We start from the raw sequence: 22,300 nt of genomic DNA, 5'->3' as shown, positions 1-22,300 counted from the left end.
TCTCAATCTACATGCGAATGTTTGTATCTGATTTACCAGATAGTACCCCTTAATTATTTAGCATTTTCACACTTAAATCTCCGTCGATTATATTTCGTTACGGTGGATGCAAATAGAGGTAATATAATCTATCCCCGTTAGAAACTAACAAATAATGGCCAACTAGTTCACGAAAGTGTATAGTTCTTCCTCTTATTACATACCTCATCTTTGCAGCTGGTCTTGTCCGAGTTGGAAGTGTCCATGCTCTCTGCGCCTTTTTCCGCATGTGAGCCAGACGGCGCCGGCGTGAGAGAAACTGTAGGCACAATTTAGAAGACGGAAGATAAACAGGAACTTACATGGAAATTCTTACATATACATCACGGAAACAGTCTTTTTGACAGAATATTTAAAAAAAATTGCATTACTAGTAATAAAAAAATTCAACACATTTTTCGACTGGAAACGTAACATACCTGAATTTACATTACCTTCTCTAGCTTTTTTAGCTTAACCAGTAGACGCTCTAACCGAAGAATCTATGAAAAAGTTACATTAAGAGTAGGAATGAATTTCTCATAATGGAGTTGGGATTCTCGAGGCCCTGGACTTCTGTAATAATAATAATTTATTTAGTGTATGACTTTTTTCAATAGCTCGTCATTTATTTTGAGTGGCAAATTCTTTAAATTGAGTATATAAACTTAGTTCAAGCAATCAGATTCCGGTTAAAATGATTGTTTTATCAAAATGATAGCAAACGAACTATTAGGTCAAAATGTTTATCTGTTAAATTAAATGTTCTGGGAACATGGCTTGTAGACATAAGGTAATATATAAAAGTTTTATAGAGAATAGACTGAAAAATTAAGTTTTTTTTTTTTTTTAATATCTATTGACGGGACCAGATTTCACTAGGGTGGTATGTTTGCCAATACAAGCTAGAGACAGAGTCAGACGTTATGTTAATTGTCATTGCATGTACATCAGCAAAAGCCAAAGTTTAAAACAGCAAAAGTCAAAGTGTAAAATCACGTTTCCTCCCCGTGTCGACGTCAAACGCCAATGTCAAGGTTTTAAATGCCAAAACGTGAGCGGCTGAAACCATTCAACAAAAGAAAAGAACTGGGGAAACGTGTTATATTCTGTGACAGGTACCTTACGTCATTCTTGCAACAACTAGGCTGATTCCCGTAACGCTTTCGCTATAAAAAGTTTTGAGAGAAAATCGTATTTTACTTGTACTTGACAGAGACGTTGAAAGTTCATAGTTACTGATTTTTGAAATAGATCCCCTGTGACATACTTTGCTCAATTATAGTAAGACAATTACCATGATCTCAGATACACTGACGTCGACAATACCGACGTAATTAATTAAAACTGTTTTACATTTGTTATCAAAACTGTTTTCCTATAGTTTATAGAGCATTGCATTTTTATAACTGCCTATGAACTACGAGGTTTCTGAAAAAGCTCAACACTGTATAAATCATATTTGATATTGATATCGAATCAATTGTTAATATTTACAGGAGAGGATATGTGACTGATCGGTTGACTGTCTAACGGTTGTGAGTTATCATCATTGCTCCAACATTGTTTATAGCTTATCATCTCCTCACCATTTTGTCGCTTAAGCTATTGAGTAGTTGCGTCGCTACCACTTAGGCACCTAAATTGTTGTTTAGCGACGCACTGATCTATCTACGGTCAGTCGTCGACACGTTTATCTAGACGCGTAAATTACTAAATAGTCGCCACGAATTTTTTAGATGCTACCCACAGACTTGCATGTCTGTGATGCCTCAGACGCATTAACCACTACTTACTCTCATGATTGGTAATCAATCTAATGAAATTTGTCATTTTTATAAATCAAATATCTTGTCTAAATTTGTTGGTAAGCAAAACGTTGGATAGATAGGATACGTTACATACATACATTTAACTGAAAAAGGAATGCCAAAATAAGTGACTATTACGACACAAAGCGTGTAAACTAAAAGAAAACATTTCTTAAAGCAAATGCACTCGAATGGTACAACGCAGCTACATGCTGTTAAGCACAAGTTTTAATTAAAAGCTCCACCCACCATCGTCTTGCTGCTGTTTGGGTTCTTCGAACTCCTTTACGGGCACCGGTGGCCTGCAATCGACCTCAGTTTGCACCTTAGTAGGTTTCAATTCATTTTGAGGAGACTTCTTTTTCTTTTCCTTTTCTTTAAGCCGTTTTTCGGGCGGTTGGTTCAAGTTGTTGCTGCTATAATTAATAATAGCAGAAGTTTATACCCACTGTGACGTATTTTATATTCAATTCCATTACCGTTTTACTTGTAGTGTAATTGCCATAAAATCAATCGCTATACATTGAACATACTAATAACACTAATAGCTACCAAAGATACCTCTATCAGTTATTCTAATGAAATATTGTACACGCAAGGTCATGGGCCACTAAAGGCTTACGTATCAAACAAATTATGTATAATTAAAAAGGACTAACCCATAACCAGAAGTAGGTTTACCACCGTAGCCACTGCTTCCACTTGAATTACTTCCAGAGTGTGTTGATTTTAAGCTGTGGCTAAAACATAAATTGATACACATAAGATAAATATATAAAAAAACATCACAACCAAATACATATTATAACTTAATGTCAGTATATTGTTTACCTTCTTCTAGATTGGCTGTTGCTGCAGCTGGTAGAATAAGCTGAATCTGATATCTTAGGATTATTTTCCGAATCGTCTAGATTATCCATTTTCATAAATGTTTTTTCGCTTCTTATCTGAAAAGACATCATTAAATGTGTACATTGTAAACTAAATAAATGCTTTCTTTGGCTTTGGTAAAACGAATATTACGTCGGAGCCTAGAAGGAACTAAAACTTAAGAACTTAGAGCATGGATGGCCAAATTCGAAACTAAAAAGAATTGAAAATATTCAAAGGGTTTACGGAGCCGATTTTAATAAAAAAAACTTTTAAGTAGTTTTAGTTATATTTCATAAAATTGTAATCCCTTTTGAAATTCAACCTAAGTCAATAAAACAATCGCCAAATTTCTATATAATTCGCATTCTTTAGAAAGGATTAAATGAAAATAGGAGACAAAGGTAGAACGTAAACACAGCAGCGCAAGTAATAAAAAATAATCATCAAAAAGCATTATAAAATTTTGCACAGGCTCCCATTACCAAAATTTGTAGTGCTCATAGGACACAGTGGTCGTCAAGTGAAATAATTGCTGTAGTCCGATAAACTCATCTGTGTGTATGGCCCGGCGCCACTGGCGATCATATTTTTATTTTGTCAAAGGTTACTTAAGAATTGAAAAAAATTAACAGGTATTTTTTTTATAATAATTTACTGTACTGACAAAAAAATATAATCTCTAGTTTTTAGGTCCGTCATTTTATTAACTTAACGTAAAAACCGCAGAGGCGCAAAACAAGGAGATCCGCTGTCCCCAAAAATCTTTATAGCAGTCCTGGAGGATATGATAGGGAGCCTGAACTGGGCGCAAAAGGGTATTTTAATAAATGGAAAGTATTTGCACCATCTACGATTCGCCGACGATATTGTATTATTCTCAGAGTCAGCAGTTCAGATAGAGTCAATGGTAAACGAACTTCGTATCGCCAGCCAAAATATAGGTTTAGAACTAAATATAGATAAAACTAAAGCAATGACAAATAGTGTTCAAACTCCGCTAATGATAGACAAAACTCCGTTACAATATGTAGATAAATACGTGTATCTTGGTAAATTAATATCGTTTAGGAAAACAAGACACGTAGACGAACTTCACAGAAGAGTAACAGCAAGCTGGGGGAAATTTTGGGCTCACAAAGAAATCTTCACATCGGATTTACCAATACATATAAAAAAGAAGGTTTTAGAATCTTCCATCTTTCCCTGCCTCATTTTCAATAAAAAAAACAGAGATAAGATCGAAAAAAGTCAAAGGGCGATAGAACGAAGTATCCTAAACATTCGATTAAAAAATAGAGTTCGTAGTTCAGAAATCCGTAGGAGAACGGGGGCTATGCATGTCCTTCAGCATGCCATGAAACTGAAGTGGCGTTGGGCGGGGCATTTGGCACGCACAAATGACAAGCGTTGGACGAAGTTAGTCACGAAATGGAAAGGACCAGGGGGTATTCGAGGAAGAGGCAGACCTCAGGAGAGATCGGAAGATGAAGTAAAAGAAGTTGCTGGGAAGGAATGGACGAAAAAGGCTCAGGACAGAGAAAAATGGCAGGCTCTGGAGGAGGCCTTCACCCGTAGAGGGGTCCTTACAAAATAAATATAGTAAAATTAGACTAACAAATGTTTAAAATAATTAATTAAAGTAAGAGATACATATATAATATCATACATAAATAAAGATAATAATAAGTTGATAATAAAAATTGTAATAAATAATGTAATAATATATAATAAATTAATAAACAAATGTTAAAATATCAGTGTGCTGAACGTAAATAAAAAGTAAAAACTATTAATAACAAAACAATGAAATGAAATAAATAATGCATGTGTATTTTATATAATATTAATGTAAGGAATAAAGGGCTTTTTTATTTTATTTTTATTTTATTTTAACGTAAAAACCAAAAACTCTCCCTGGGGAAATCCAAAAATGGCCCATGAAGCTTATTAGCAAATGACCGTAGGCAATAGAGGAATAGATAGCTGTTTCAGAAAACTACGATACGCACAGAAAAGTTTCTCGGACTATATACATTATTCTCATTCACTAATAACTAATCATCTGCGTTAAAACGTGACCACTACGTAAGGTTTCTCCTACGCGTATAAATTGTTCGTTCAATAACTGTATACGGTTATGTAAGATTCTCTTAACTATTTATAACACATAATTGAAATTAGTAATTTCTCTTGATATCAGTTCCACTATTATACAACTAAAAACGGGATTGAATTTGTCTTACTATCACATAATGAAACGCAGCTGGAAATGTTAAAGATTTTAGAATAGTATTATATTCCATGTTTGTATTTATTTCCACGTGGCTTATGTGGACTATAAAAAAGCCTTCGATTCTATCGAGACATGGGCGGTATTGGAGTCACTCCAGCGGTGCCAGATCGACTATCGATACATCGAAGTGTTGAAGTGTATATATAAGGCAGCGTCAATGACGATCCGATTACACGAAAGAAGTACGAACCCCATCCAAGTGCAGCGAGGTGTGAGACAGGGTGATGTTTTATCTCCGAAACTGTTCACCGCTGCACTGGAAGATGTGTTCAAACTGATGGAGTGGAAAGGATTCGGCATCAATATCCATGGCGAATATATCACTTACCTTTAATTCGCAGACGATATTGTCATCATGGCGGAGTCGCTGGAGAATCTCAATACTATGCTCAATGACCTCTGTGGTGCCTCTCAACGGGTGGGTCTAAAGATGAACATGGACAAGACGAAGATAATGTCTAACGTCCATGTCACACCCATGCCGGTCGTTGTAAATGGCGCCACACTCGAAGTGGTTGACAGATACATTTACCTGGGACAGGTAATCCAGATGGGTAAGTCCAACTTTGAGAAAGAGGTCACTCGTAGAATCCAACTCGGTTGGGCAGCTTTCGGGAAATTACGTAACATCTTCTCATCCAACATACCTCAGAGCCTGAAGTCGAAGTTGTTCGAGCAGTGTGTGTTACCAGTGATGACGTACGGTGCCGAGACGTGGTCATTCACTGCGAGCCTTATGCGAAGACTCAAAGTCGCTCAGCGAGCTATGGAGAGAGCTATGCTCGGTATTTCCCTACGTTCGTAATGAGGAAATCCGTAGGCGAACAAAAGTTACCGACATAGCTCGCAAAATAAGCAAGCTGAAGTGGCAATAGTTGTTCGTAGGACCTGGCCACATAGTTCGTAGGACCGATAACCGGTGGGGTAGGAAGGTCCTCGAATGGAGACCACGTCTCGGCAAAAAGAGTACAGGACGCCCCCCGACAAGGTGGACTGATGATCTGAAGCGGACGGCGGGTAACCGCTGGATGCAGACGACTCAAGACCGGTCGGAGTGGCGCAGACTAGGGGAGGCCTATGTCCAGCAGTGGACTTTTAAAGGCTGATAGAATAGAATAGATTTATTTCTACGAGTATTTTACCTTCTCGGGTCTACGTTCTATCATTTTATAACTAAACTATAGACATAACGCTATCAATTGCAAAAGCCCTGAAATTAAAAAAGGTCTTCCAATCGATTATGACAAGAAAAACATTATAAATATTATTACAATCGCGATTTGCAGTTTTTCGCGATGGCAAGCTATCGAGCGCGCGTAGCGTTCGCACCTAGTTTGAATTAATAAAAAATACTGAAGTGTAAAACATCTCATCATAACATTCCAGTTTAAATAGTTTTGGTGATACAATCCTTTGTGGTTCGACTCCGGCGACACCACCGCCACACTTATTTCTGCCTCATAACATCAGTGTTAAGCGCTGCTGTGTTCTAGTTTATAGAGTGTGGTAAGGAAGACATACTTTCCCGAGGCGTTCCAACATAGTCCTCAGGGGTAGCAGCGCATCTGTGGCCGACCTCAGGTAGGAATATCTAATCCTATCTGGGGTTGATTACGGATGTCCATGGGGGCAGTAGCCACTTACCATCAGGTGGAGTGCATGCTCGTCTGCTACTCCTACATTATAAAAAAATGTAAAATGTTCTATGTTAACTCACAACTTACAATTAATTTTGCTCAACATTAAATGTTTATTAAGAAGTAATATGATTTAAAAAATCAAAAATCCGACTGCACTGAAAAAGGTAATGTTTTCGGTGAAAGAGGAGTTTCATTATATTTATTCAGAAAACAAACACAAAATTGTATAGTGTTTGCTTCAAAATTAACAGATCTTCAGACAATCTTTCAGCCCCTATTTACCCCTTAAGGGTGAAAATTTTAAAAATTATTCACTTGGGCTAGCTATAAAGAACCTACGTGCAAAATTTCAGAATTCTAAGTTCAGCGGGTTCAATCATATGGAAAAAGTAGAAGAAATTTACAAACATACAAGATACGCACGAAAAACATAAACCTTCAATCGGGTAAGTTTTTAAACTTAAAGCTTTTTAGTAATGTCGCTTTGGTGTTTCTATTCTTATCGGAACATTCATACCCATATATCATGAATGATGAAGGCGTATATTTTTTTTATTGATCCACCAGCTTTGGGCGTCCGCAGTATTGTACCTAGAATGGGATCACTAAGCTAATCATGTATTCTCATCTAAACCAAACGTATCCAAAATTTCAGCTCTACCGATTGGGGGATCAACTTGTTTAAAATTCAGTTGCAAAATTTGACCCTCACATAGATAACAACTAAAAAGCCGGTCAAAAACTGCTTGCCTAAATGTAGCTAAAGCCATGGATAAAACGATAAAGCTAAAATAAATAATTATAACTAGCTTTTGCCCCCGGCTCCACCGGCTTAAACCTCATTTATGATAAAAATATTATAGTGTCAGTTCAGGTCATAAACTATCGGTGTGCTAAATTTCATCTAAATGTAATAACTAATAAGTCATTGTTACGAGTAAGAGTTTCAAACATGCATCCATGCAGGCATTTAAAGTACTAAAGTACTACACTAAGTAAGATGCTAGTAAGGACTAGTAAGATATCTATCCTAATAAGCTTTCGTATCTATAGTATTAGTCAAATATCGTTATCAAAAGATACGTAACTAAATATTTTTAAGGTATTTTCCTGTAACGCTGTAATATTCGCCACCAACGCACGCAAAAAAAAATGAAAAACAATATCCTTTGATAATGAATGGTTTTTACTTCATAAAAGGGCAAAGTTTTGCGTATTTTTATTTAAATTTCTCTTTTGTTCTCGATGAACATTCACCCGAAAAATGTAAACAGAATGTGAATAACAATTGTATTGGATAACAATGAATGTCGTTTGTAAAGTTTTATTACAGAACAATAAAGTTAATAATTTTTTTTTCAAACGAAGCCATACAAAAGTTTTCAGGGGGAGGACAATAAAGCTTGGAAGTTTTTGGAAAATTTTGCTGCTAGGTATAATTTTCCGGTTGTTGTCAATGGTTACCCGCAACGTGATACAAAAATGTATGATACTTATTATACTAAACATAATTTACTTGAGTCAATTCAGCAAAGCTGAAATTGTGAGATTTGTCTAATATGCAATTGAATTGGTACCTAGTTGCCAGGCTGAAGGTGGCGCCTTTTTACACATATTATACCAACCTTTAACAGAGGAACACAAAAACACATAAATATGTACGTTAAAGTAGAAACAATGGTTTTTGCATACGTTTTACAAAATATTATGAAAAACCCATAAAAAATATTGGCACATATTACATGAGTGGGCCTTAACATACACAAGACAAAACTAACACAAACTACACAGACACTTTAAAGTTCTTTAAAATTGGGGTATAGAAAAGAAAGACAGCCTAAAATCTGCCAGTCTAGTCAGCTTATAAAGTACAGCCTAGACTTTATTCATACAAAATAAATTGTTTATAAAACTTTACCTACTTTTATAGAACTTTCTTTACTTTATTCAAGAGAACTTCTAAAACTTATTTCAAGTATCCAGACCAAACAGAAATCTAACAAAACGTTCCAGACACAACAAAGTTCGCGAGTTACAGAACTTATAAATGAAATATTTGAGGAAAATATGGTAGAGTTATTGAATTGTATGTTTTCCTAAGCCTAAACCTGTTTTGTAAATATTGTAAGGATAATATTTTTTCGCAGGATCACCAAAACCTCGGCGACCTCGCTGCACTATACAATATGTTGAAAGCATTCTCAAAAATAGCCCAGTTTTAATAAAAACTTTAGGATTCATTATATTTTCAATAAAATAAAAGTATATAATAATGCAATCGGCCATCTTGTCTAAGACGCCTATTGGGGCGAAATGACGTCATTTTTTGGCGTGTCACCGTATTGCTTGAACTTTTTTATGGGATATTGAAGCGTGACGTCACTCGTGGATGCCATGACACCCGTGAGCGCTTTCGCGCTTAATTCAAAATTTGTTTTAAAAATGCTAATATTTCCGTCAATACTGAATTTATTGCCTAAATAATACGATTTTTAGAATCAGTAGACCTACATTATAGAAGGGGACTTCAAAATTTGTCATCATGCCCATTGATCGTAATATTATATATTTATTAAATAAATCTAGTGACACTGAGTTATAGTAGGTAGAATCCTTAAGACCTCGATTCTGAGAATCCAATATTGTCATTGTGTATCTAATACTTTTGACCAAGGTCTGAGAAATGTTTGACTAGGACTTTAAAAACCAAAAAACTAGGATTATAAAAACCAAAAAAATACTGACAACCTAAAGATATAGCCTATTTCACTTCCACAGTTTAAACGAATCCAACGCCACCTAAATTACCTATTAAAATCCGTCAAGCCATTTGGCTCTGTAGAGGGTGCCAATGAATGAGATGTATATACTCGGTCAAAAAACATTGACCTGCGCAGTAAGGTAAAAACACATGTTTTGGCTTTTGACAAAGTTGGTCTCGAAACTCCTTTGAAGATTTCGTTGTTTAGCTATTCACGCGTAATTGAAAAGTTCACGTTTTGTAATGGGTTAGCAACAAAATGTCAAAGTTTTCTTAAAAGCTATTGTTCAATAAAAAGTTAATTAATTATGACGAGTTGTTTTACCTTTTCCAACGCGTAATATGATTCTTAATATTTTGTAGAAATTATACGATTTTATCTACATTCCAGTATAATGATTTGAAAATTAACCTTAAATTTAATTAATTATAATAGCCCATTAAAATGTTACATTTGGGTTGCAATTGTCAGAATACACATTTTTAATTTTGTGGATATCAAGGGTTGCTTAGTGTAAACCTTAATCCTAATATGAAGGATCGCCACTCTTGTCGCTCGACCGCCTTTTTAAAAGAAAGGGGTACAAATCGTTTTCACGCTGTAAGTATTAAATTTCAATGGACTATAAATCAAACTAGAAATGGCTAATAGGGTGTCGCCAAAGGAGGTCCTTACTATAGTCCGATAAAATTCTCAGTACGTGTGGCGAATTTCGGAAACAGTAATTTGTTGTGTTGTAATAAGAGATATTTGAATTTCCCCAGGTAATATACTTTGTTTTTTTACGTCATTTAATAAAATAGCAAGTTTAAAAACTACAACTTATGTTATTTGCCAATAAAATTAAGAACTTTAAACAATAATTTTTGGTGACTCGTAACAATATACTATGTTAAATGTTGATTACTAGGTAGTTTTGACATTCTATCACCAATTTGATTTACTATAAAAAAAATCCCTTAATGCGCCCCTGCCACAAGTACAGAAAAGTTTGTCGAACTATAGAATATTTCAACTTCCTTCAAGTTCTGGACCACGGGCGGACGAGGAGCTTAACATTATACTTTTATATTATATATATATAAGATTTGGAGACCGACTTTTGCCTGCCTTGACACTTCCTTGCAAATGATTATGATTACCACCGATCTATTGTACCTGAATTCGTGTCCTTGTTTCTTGAAATAATTAGTCTCGTAATTACTCAAATTATGAAAACAAGTAATTTGTGACGACCTTTTTTTTTACCCGCAAATGTCAAAAGTCAATTATATCACATAATATTCATACTTAGCGACTTCTTGTTACCGATTTCCCAAAGCAAAGTAATGATCTGTAAGACAAGAATACGTTCTTTTTTTGCTGACGAACTCATGCAGTTACTATGTGGCCCGTGTTGCCAAAAAGATTGCCGACCGCAGATATACAATACAGCTGTGTATATGTGTGTTATATATTATATAACATAAACCCATCAAAAACATACATGTAAAAATGAGAACGAAGTATAATATTAAATTATGAGTGATTGTCTACTTGCCATCAAAAATATTGATTTTGAACGCCCGTTATCAATCTATCTAATGTTTTGTGTACCAAAGGAAGACAGCATTTCCTGTCTACGAGAAATGGGCATGATTACAAAGTTTGAAATCCCCTTCTTTAATGTAGGTACATGTGTACTGATTACAAAACTCGCATTATTTTGGAAATAAATTCAGTATTAAGGAAAATAATAGCATGTTTTATACTAATTTTGAATTAAGCGCGAAAACGCTCACGGCTGTCATGGCGTCCGCTGGTGACGTCACGCTACGACATCCCATAGAAAAATTCAAGCAACGTGTCACGGGTGACGACAGGACGCAAAAATGACGTCATTTTCCCCGATCAGCGTTTCAGGCAATATGGTCGACTACAGTATTTTATACTTTTATTTTACTGTTAATATGATATATCTCATAGTTTAAAATATTAAATCTGGTTCATTTTTGAGAATGCTTTCAATATATTGTTTTTACTTAAATATTTTTAATACTGTCTTTATGCCAACTGACAAATTTTGAGGTTTGGTCGGAAAAACAATCTACTGAACTGAAAAACAGTGGATTGTTTTTCCGACGAGTTGGAATATTAATAACGGACGGTATTGCCGATAATCTTGAAATTATATGTACAAAAATATACCACATACACATATAAAATAAATTTAATACATAATTAAATTTTTTCATGTTTTTCATTTCAAGTTTCAATTTCTGGTAATTTCAAAAAGTAGTAGTAATTTTTAAAAAAAGCAGCGATCGTTGTGGTAGGAGTGATAGTGACTAAAAACTCTGCCCATCATTCGAAGGGTCCGAGGTTCAACCTCTTATTTATCAAAAAAAAAACTGTGCGCATTCTAAATTATTATCACTTGCTTGAACAGTGAAACAAAACAGCGTAAGGAAAGTCGAAAGGAGTCTGAATACCTGAGACCTCAGAAAATAGTTCTTAAGGATATGTAAAGTCTACCAATTCGCACGAGGCCAGCGCGGTGGACTATAGCCTTAGGCTGGAAGAGGTATATAGATACCTCTTCCTGTGAGAGGAAACTGTGCCCAGCAGTGGGACAGTAATGGGTTGACGACTTGCTGATAATTTTATGGTATTCGGTAATAAGCTAGTATTACCATATTTTTAGAAGAGTCAGGTGTTGTTTAATTAACGAAATACGTTAATTAGACAACTTATATCGTAAGTTAATCAACGTTTATTTATTATAATAATTTACTTTTAACATTTAAGATAACTGGTACAGTAATTTTTGATTTTTTATAATTAGGACCGTAAAGTTCATATGTTTTTGTATTTTAAAATGTTCTCTTTTTAGATATTAACTTACTTACAGCACCCATTTATAAAAAGATGTCAATTTTTTTGTCGGCGAGTCGACAACTACCCATAATTTTAATACTGAACTTAGCTCTCATTTTCAATCTATATTTTTGGTGGGATTTTAACATATATTTTCTATAGATTTTTTTTATTATGTATCATTAAAATTTATTTTCCTTTTCTTGTGTGTACGTTTATATATAAGTATAATAGTTAATTGAAACAGTGTAAAGTTAGTTGTAAGTAAGATCTTCTTCTATGCCCGATTCTCAGACGTATTGAATATGCATATAAAATTTGGTGAAAATCGGTAAAGCCGTTTCGGCGGAGTACGGTCGGTAACTAACATTGTGACACGAGAATTTTATATAAGTTATGCCGGTTTTCATTTGTTTCAATTACAATTACTGGATATTTGGGCTACCATTATGAAATGAGATTGTAATCAGTCTCAGGACATTAAAAAAAGGTCGTGAAACAGAAAAAGAGTTGTGTAATGTAATAAAATGTGCCTTATCGTCAGTCCCTTAATTTTTGAGAACTTGGCCCTTATACTGTGACTTGGCTTACACTTTATAACGTGTATAGATGGACTTATGAATCTCATGCTGTATCCATAAGCTTGGCTCTACAAATGCACACCTTGTCACATTACTACAAATGTTGTTCGTCAATACCCAAGCCACAATTAAAATTGGATAATGTTATTTCAAGACCTTTGAACCTAGGAAAAGGCGTACAACAGAGTTTATGACGACTGGTGAAATTTATGACGACTGGAATGACGGTGTCAGTTTTGGTGGGATACGGATCGAATATTCGTTTCTCTGACGATATCAATTTGATTGCCTAAGTGAAGAAGAAATTAGTGCCCTTTTGGATTGCATGAGTAATAAAAACGCAGCACTAGGACTATCACTTAATATGTCCAAATCCAAAATTGGTGGCAATGGATCGTGCTTGTAAGTTATAACTTAAAAGACTATGATTTGTAGGTCAACAAATCGTAGTGAACGTGAACGAATCCCGTGAAGGCGAAAGACGTCGGTGCATTGGCATGGCAGATAAAATTATAATATAGTTCATATAAGAATGATATTATCTATATAGTAGCAGACCCGGCGCAAACATTGCGTTGCCATATAAATAAAAAAAAATTAAGGCTGAACAACCCTTATCATTTAGGGGTATGAAGAATAGATAGTAGCCGATTCTCAGACCTACTGAATATGCATATAAAATTTGGTGAAAATCAGTAAAGCCGTTTCACAGGAGTACGGTAACTAACATTGTGACACGAGAATTTTGTATATAAGATTAATACGTGAAGAAAAAACTTTGTACCCATTTTTTCCATAATTACGCGGACGGACGAGTGTGAAATTTGCAGTTACAGTTTATATAAAGAAGTGCAGAATGCTAATTTGTTTTTTAAATAATACATAGAAAATACATTAAATGAATTAAAAAACCACTACACACACTACCACGCATTTGACACAAACTTATTACTCTTTTGTTTATGGCTGTGTTTCTAGATTCACTGTGATTACTGTAGATCTACTGTATATTTTTTTTACCGTATACTTGCCATTGCAATACAGTATACAGTTAGTTTTTTTTTTTATTTGTGCAAATTACGTTGCCGACTTTTGTTTTGGTCGTCAACCTCTTTTGTTTTTTGTCGTCAAATTTCACAGACACAGTTGCCACAATTTTTATCTATTTACCTGTTATTGTTTTTTTTAAGGTATGGTCGAATTTCGACCACTGGGTGAACACTAACACAACTAATTATGTGACTTTTATAATATGGGGCTCATGTTTTTCATAGTCTTTCTACAAATATGAAACTACCGCATTGGATTATTATTTTTTATTTCTCTTTTAACATAATTTATACTTTTCAGTCTGGGGATTGTAATTTTTTTAAATCCTCTTTTATAATTCTATTCAGTAAATGACATCAGAATTTTAGTTCATACTAATCCATAACTAACTAATTCTACCATGTTTTTCATACATTGTCATAAATGTATAAAAATACCAATGTGTTTTCTTCAAAGATTGACTTTACCTTTAGTTTGTCATATAATATTGCTTCCCAGAAAAAGTTCCCTGAAAAATTCACCTTGTATATTCATATAGGGTTTATTTGTTTATTTTTTCAATAGGTTTAGGATAGAGCCTCAGAAGGCAGAGGCTTAGAAATAGAAACCGTTTTTTACCTTTTGTGAAATGAATCCCAAGAAATAGATCATGATCAGCATATAAACACCTATGCTATCACATAAAACAGTTTCAATAATATTTAATATTGGTGATGTTAATTGAATTGCTTACAACAAGAAGGTACAGAAAAGATTGTGGTCAGACAAGTTTGACACGCTATAGCGTAACCCAAATTATTTTGAGACAAAAATTAGGAGACCTTGATTGGAATGTGTAAATTAATTCTCTAGCCTTACACCCTTAGCTATTCAATTACATTGGTCGCTTTGGAACCCTTGTAGTTGTGTATGGTAGAAATCAAAAGAGAACTATCAAATCTATTCAGCAAAGGTTTCTCCCTTTTATGACAATTTTTGCCCTAAATAGTGTAAAAAATCCTAAGTTATTTTTTTAGCACCAATTTTTAAGATTTTTGGTTACTAATATAAAATCGTGAATCACAATGGTATAGGTTTTAATATTGCCATCATAAATTTTGACCAACTAAACCATATACTATAGTCAACTTTATATGAATGGCACATGACCGCTAAGAATATTAAGGAACAATGTGTATTACAATTTGCATATTTTCTTTGATCTTTAGAATAACAATGCAATATGAAACACATATTATAAAACTTATTATACAACTTTGCAACAAGGATTAAGAGTTCCATATAAAAAAAATTAGCAAGACAGTCAAAATTGTAGATTTATAGTTAAGTTACTTCCATAGTTTATATCTTACCAAACAAAGGTTTGGTAAGGAGAAATTTGCAAGAATATTTGATTTGTGCATTTGGAAACACATCTAAATGTTAACAGTCCTTTTCTATGATGAAAATTGATAAATCAAAATCCCAAACTACCCCTAGTTTGGAAGATTTATGAAACGCTGTACCTGTGTATTACTAGGATTGGCCCAAAAAACATTAATTATCTTGTTTGCCAAGTTCAAGCTTAAGCTTCACTCGTATTTCCTCTCTTTTCTTGTATTATTATGATTAAATTCAATTAATGTTTAAAATTAATCATTTTTATTCATTATCTATTATAAGCGCCCCGTGACTTATTTAAAACTCAGCCTGGAACTATGAAAATAATACCAATCCTTGATCTGAATCATTGACTATTAGATATTAAAAATCATGTTAATATTAAAAACATCCCATTTAATAGGGACATAAACTTGTAAATTATACAGGTATTAACATATAAAATAAAAAATCTAAGCAGACCCAAGTACAAGCATTAGGCACCTATATTTGATTTCGTATCTGACCAAAATTTTACTTTTAAGCCAAACAAAAGGACAAAGTTGTTTTACTAATAAATAATCTTTAGAATAGATTGTCGTTTTGTTAGAACTATAAGCCAGCAGCACTAGTAAATATTATAACTAAACAATAAATTAACAATAAAAACTGCAGCTCAGCGAAGTTGTACAGAATAAATATAAATAAAATGTTATCAAAAATAATATGAACATACAATAAACAATAAAAGAATAATAAAACTAGGAGCAATGTAAGTAATGAGGTTGCTTCACAAATTTCATTTAAAACTTCATCAAACTGAAAATGAAACTTTTTGAAAGTTAATGAAATGTGAACGAAGAAAAGTGAAAAAACATACCAAAAATCGAAACGCCTTTGCAGCACTGATTCGAAAAACATTGCAAATAGGAAAGAAAATTAAAAACTTACAATATTTTTCTTTATCCGAAGTTATTCACATTCAAAAAAAATAATAGCATATTATAAAATATTCGCAATACAGGAGATGTCTTTCAAGATTTTCAAATTCGTGCAACTCTCACGGTGTCTCGAGCTTTTATGACATGATTGAAATGAAATTAAAACCGAAATCGACTCCACTTCTGCGTTGATTTTTGCGCACTGTCAAAACTTTTCACCAACTTTGCAAATTCAACTCTAAGTACATTCAATAATAACATAAAATCTTTACAATTTGAAACATTAAATTGTCCTTATCAACATATAAAGTAACTTTAGTCACCACTACTGTTCAAAATATTATGTATCTTTGTAGTTCGACTGCTTGTGAGTCTGGGACTCAGCAAGTTATGTTAGCACTAGTGATGTCAGTGTTGAATTCTTAGTTTTATTTACAAATTTTTCGATAAAAACATTTAAGTGTAAAATACAAAATACCTACTTATTATATTTTATTACTGTAAACATAAGTTTTAATGGAAATAACGTTAATTATTAATGTAAGAGATGTATTTTTTTCTAACTTATGAATATATATTGTATATACATGACAACTGTTTCATGTTAACCTGAAATAGAACAGAAGGCATGCTCTCTCAAAAGAACCACCTCAGGAGGACAATGATTAAGCAAACAAGACTCCGGCTTATTGATACTGACACATATCTGTCCAATATATTTTTAGTCACATGAAGAAAGAATACTATAAGTATCTCATATATTGGATCCAGCGTCTGAAGTCCTAGCTTTGATAGTAGCATTCTGTGTTAATACCTCAACACAATTGAGCAGAGTTCATTGATTTGTTATGGATACTCTATAGTTCCTACTCAATTTCAGCTGTTTTATAAGCAAATAACAGGTACCTATACATGGCTCAAAGTAAACAATATTACATGGGTTATATTGTAGTACCTCTTACTCACATATATACAAATTATGTATAATAAAATTTAATCAGTTACCAGCTATATAAAGCTGTTTGATTTAATATCTTGTGGGTTAGGTATATGAATATCCTAACATCCAGATTAGGTGTATTCCAAGATATTGCGGATTTCAGGAAATACTCGTATTATTAAGGTATAACTCTAAGGAGATTTGTATCAAGGAGTACAATCAGAACTATAATGCACCACTTAACTACTGGTACAGAGTACCTACTTAAAGTCATTGAGCTTACATAATATATATAACTCTATTATATATAGATGTAACTTGAATTGAAGTTTTTAAATTATCTTTTTAATACACTGGTTTACAGTGATAATCAATCCAGAAGTCTGGAGTTGTCTTTGGACACAAATACCTTTATGATTTATTCTAAGGCCAGGTACTATAACAATACCTGCAATACTATAACAATACAAATGTGCTAAATAATAAATGTCCATCTTGTAAATAATTCAAAAACCTTGTTTAGTATTACTTATTTATGTGGCATATGTGACATAAATGCAAATATGTGAATGTCAAGAGTGAACTTTATGTACAAATGTGAGAATTTATATAAAATTAACATTTTGGATTTCATTACACTTATCTTTCAGTGACTCAATAGGAATAAATACAGTAATAATTAAAGGTTTGGAAGTTCAGTCCACAAACATACGGTTAATTATTAAATATCTGCACATATTTTTCACTTTTACTGTACATAACTGCTTAAAATATGAGGTTGATCATCATGAAAAAATTGACTAAAGATTGGTAGTACCTTTTTTTTTTTTTTTTTTGTTTTCGAGGGGGAAACCTTCGAAAGGTACCCGGTGCCGTGGGAGCGACACAGAGTTATGTGGGATTCTTACCGCACTAAAACCCCCCCGGTGGCCGTCCTCGGCGCTGCGTAAAGGACTCCGGGATCTCCAGAGGAACGCAACCGGAGTCCTCTTAGCGCGTTGCCCCGTCGGGCTCCGTCCAGGTGAGCATGCCGCTCGCCGCACCGTCTGTTGTACACGACGGTATGCGACCACACATACCGCCGTCCTTCCCGGGGTTGCTGGCCGGGCGGTTTGAGCTCCCACTCTTGCCGCCCGCAACCCCGGAAGCCCCTTTTAGTTGCCTCTTACGACAGGCAGGGGATACCGTAGCCCTATTCTGGTCCCGGAACTACAGGGACAAAAAAAAATGTGGAACGCTTCACGATTTTGCGTGTCATCCTTGCGCAGGGGCCATGCTAATCTTCTCTGTATCGTTCCAATTTTTAGTATATGTACTGCCGAAGCAAGTACAAAGATTGGTAGTACCTATGTAATGTTCTACAACAGAAGCCTGGTACTCTCAACATTACAAAAAGCAATCAAGTAATAATATATTATTTATATTGTTGCTTAAACATTTCCTTTAGCATATATATATAGGAACATGCATCATACATTTATACACCAGTCATCAGGTCAACAAATAACACAGCAGTCCATTAATCCTGGAATAAAGACAAGCATAATATGAGAATTGCTATTGCACTTAAGTCTTCATAATGTCTATGTTAGTTACACTAAAACTAAAATTGTTATCATTTCATAATGAAGCTTAGGCTAAGGGTAAATAATGTCCACCATGGTAATATGTGACACATTAATGATATAAAAGTAATAACAATATTATTATATCATGTGAATGGCCAGCCATTAATATAATATCTTCTTTGGGTCTTTTATGCCTAGTGTGTATACCTAGATGCTCTTATAAAACACTAGCAGAACCCGCGGCTTCGCCCGCGTAAAAAAATATGATATGACATACAAATAACATACTGTAATCGTAAATTTGTACCTTTAACAATTTTAACGATAAAGCAGTATTAATATTTCATTAATAAAAGCTTTCTTTTTTCGTCACTGTGTACCTAAATTGGTCAAGCTTTCTTCAGAAACATACACTAAAACTCTAATTAGTGGACCTTAATGAAACTTTATTTAATATAATTATAGAGTCATGTAGAATACAATAATTATGGGGTCTTACATACAGTGGTCGCTGGCTGGGCGGTTAGAGCTCCCATTCTTGCCGCCCGCAACTCCAGAAGTCCCCCTTTAGTCTCGTACGACAGGCAGGGGATACTTTAACCCAGTTTTAGCCTAAAATCTTAATCCAAGGTCTATGTGTCTACCATATCACCATCACTAATCCACGCATAACCACAACCATACCCCACGGCAGGACAAAATGTTGGCACGCAGTGTGTCCAAAGTAGTTGCGATGTACCTAATCAGTATACCAAAATGTAGGCCAATTGGAATAAAATTACACATTATCATAAATGAAATTTGCACCCGTCCACGTTGTCGTGTATTTGTCTGAATCGACGTTATCTGAAATTTCACGTTTCTAACTTCGAACCTAAAAGATTCCCGTATACATACATATAATACTTCTTTTACCTCCTTAGTAGAATTTCAAAAACATTCCTATGTACATGCAACAATAAATACTTTATCAGCAAATTTCTGAAAGCTAATATTCAACACCAGCGGTCGGCAACCCGACACCCACGGGTGGTGTGTGACCCGCGACTTTACCTTGTGGCCCGCGGGTCTGCGCGTTACTAATAATTGGCCAAGTGCAAGTCAAACTCGCATCTGGAGGGGTCCGTACAACCGAAATTTTCATTTTTTTTTTAATTTCTAGTATTTAATATTGCAGCAGCCATTAAAGTACACACATTGTGAAAATTTGAACTGTCTACCTCTAACGGTTCAAAAGTTAGTTGGAAAAATATCGAATAGCAGTTTGTTGTATGGGGACTCCTTTTTGTTTTCAACTTTTTTATTTTTAGTATTTGTTGTTATTCCGGCCACTGTTATACCTCCTCTGTAAGAATTTCAAATTTCTATCTATTACGGTTCCAGAGAAAGAGCCCTGTGACACACGGACAGACGGACAGACAGCGAAGTCTTAGTAATAGGGTTCCGTTTTTATCCTTTAGGTACGGAACCCTAAGAACCGCTATTCTGCACTTCGGCACGCGCAATACATTTCCATGTTAAAAATATATGTTACGACGGCCCGTGGAATTTCGCCCTACACTAAACCTCTCTGTACTTTGTTCTTTTTCCAGACACGCCAAAGGAAGTAACGTCAATAACGGTTTTTAAAGAAACTTTCTTTCCTTATAGTACCCTAACGGGGTTGATTGTTGAGTTGCTAAAAATGCTGAAACAGATGTGTAAACAGAAAGGCATAATAAAAACAACCTTTTATAGCCGTCTTAAGGGTTGATCTAAAAAAAACAGTGACCCAGATGTTTCATTGAGTTTTATGATAATTTTTCATTATTTCCAAATTAACGGGTAATAAAATAAAGTTCCAACCCCTATTTAACGACCTTACATTTTTAGGAAAAGATGTTAGATCGAAAGTCAGATTGGATTTCAAAAGGAAACGCATCATAAGCTTTCCAACCAACCATATAGATATGTAACTTTACAGAGGGCATGCATAAGCATGGTACAGCAAAAAGTATAAGTAACTTTTGCAAATCCGATACATAGGTACCTACAAAAACAGGAAGTCATATAAAACTAAAATGTTTCATTGATCTAAGAATGATCATGTCCCTCTTGAACATGCACACTTATATAAAGAAACAAAGTAGGTATAACACCCAATATTATACCGGGTATACCTACAACATAAAATATAAATTTATCTCACATGGGGCATATATCATCCCAAGATCAAATCAAATACCCAATCATAATTTGTCAATAAATAATGGTATTAATTCCTTAATATTCAACATGGGATGGCTTCCTATTTTAATAATATTGGAATACATACAATGTACCTACTGGTACATATAAGTATAGTATTATATAAAAGTACATTATTATATAATGCACATCACATATGAAACATATTTATACATATATTGCTATATAGCAAAGGAAATAGTATTATTTGTGTCAATAAAATTGACCAAGTAATTCATTCTACACATAATTATGACATACTATGGAGGGTAGAAAACATATTTTCGACCTTGTATGTATTTATTTTTTGCAAGGTGCAAAAGCTTGAATTTAATAATCATTAATACTGGCCAAATTACAATATTACTATTATTATTATTGTTGGCCAATTTTAGTAATAATATATTTAGAGAAAAATATTGCATTATTATTGCACTGAATATTATTTCATCTAATTCAGAGGGAATCTCACTTAGTACTATGTGTTTTAGAACATTTCATCCATATTATACAGTAAGAGTAAATATTCAGTTAGCAATCCTAATAAGGTGTAAGGTGTAGGAAGGTGGTAGAACCCTTTGTGGTTCGACTCCGGCGGCACCACCGCCACACCTATTTCTACCTAATAACTGCAGTGTTAGGTGCTGCTGTGTTCCGGTTTGAAGGGTGTGGTAAGGGAGAAAGACTTTTCCGAGGCATTCCAGCTTAGTCCTCAGGGGTAGCGGCGCATCTGTGGCCAACCTCAGGTAGGAATATCTAATCCTATCTGGGGTTTATTACAGATGTCCATGGGCGGCAGTAGCCACTTACCATCAGGTGGACTGCATGCTCGTCTGCTACTCTTACATTATAAAAAAAAAATCCCTAATTAAGAGAAAAAATTCTTATTAATATGATATTTTCATATTGTATTTTTATACTATTTAATCAATTACCAGCTATATGTATAAAGCTGTTTGATTTGATATCTTGTGGGCTAGGTATATGAATATCCTAACATCCAGATTAGGTGTATTCCAAGATATTGCGGATTTCAGGAAATACTCGTATTATTAAGGTATAACTCTAAGGAGATTTGTATCAAGGAGTACAATCAGAACTATAATGCACCACTTAACTACTGGTGCAGAGTACCTACTTAAAGTCATTGAGCTTACATAATATATATAACTCTATTATTGGGGCGAGCGAAGCGAGTCCTCTATAATTCGAAAATCTTGCAAGCTTTCCATCCCTTTTTTGAAAAAACTACAGGGCTTATAAATTTGAAACTTAACATAGTTACTTAAGGTCATGTCTAGATTGGACCAACACGATTGAAATAAGGTTTTGTACACAAAAAAAAAACACTTTTTTATCAAATTTAAATTTAGTGTAACATT

At 34.2% G+C, this 22,300-nt stretch overlaps 1 protein-coding gene and 1 non-coding gene across 2 annotated transcripts in view; both read right to left on the bottom strand.

Moving 5' to 3' along the window:
• Window positions 1–849, bottom strand: part of LOC140746651 (period circadian protein-like) — a 44,683-nt gene extending 43,834 nt beyond the window's left edge. The window contains exon 1 of the mRNA XM_073078768.1: window positions 204–849. Within this exon, the coding sequence (XP_072934869.1) occupies window positions 204–245 (42 nt within the window). The 5' untranslated portion in view covers window positions 246–849. The remainder of the gene's footprint in view (window positions 1–203) is intronic.
• Window positions 850–18,347: 17,498 nt separating this feature from the next.
• LOC140746831 (U6 spliceosomal RNA) lies at window positions 18,348–18,455 on the bottom strand. Its single transcript, XR_012102824.1, has one exon. It is a non-coding gene; the product is annotated as a U6 spliceosomal RNA (small nuclear RNA).
• Between the last annotated feature and the right edge of the window lie 3,845 nt (window positions 18,456–22,300).

Source organism: Epargyreus clarus, unplaced genomic scaffold, assembly GCF_041222505.1.
Source record: "Epargyreus clarus isolate Ecla_fem2 unplaced genomic scaffold, WU_Ecla_fem_2.2 ptg000013l, whole genome shotgun sequence".
Lineage (NCBI taxonomy): Eukaryota > Metazoa > Arthropoda > Insecta > Lepidoptera > Hesperiidae > Epargyreus > Epargyreus clarus.
This window is presented reverse-complemented; position numbering and strand designations above follow the sequence as displayed.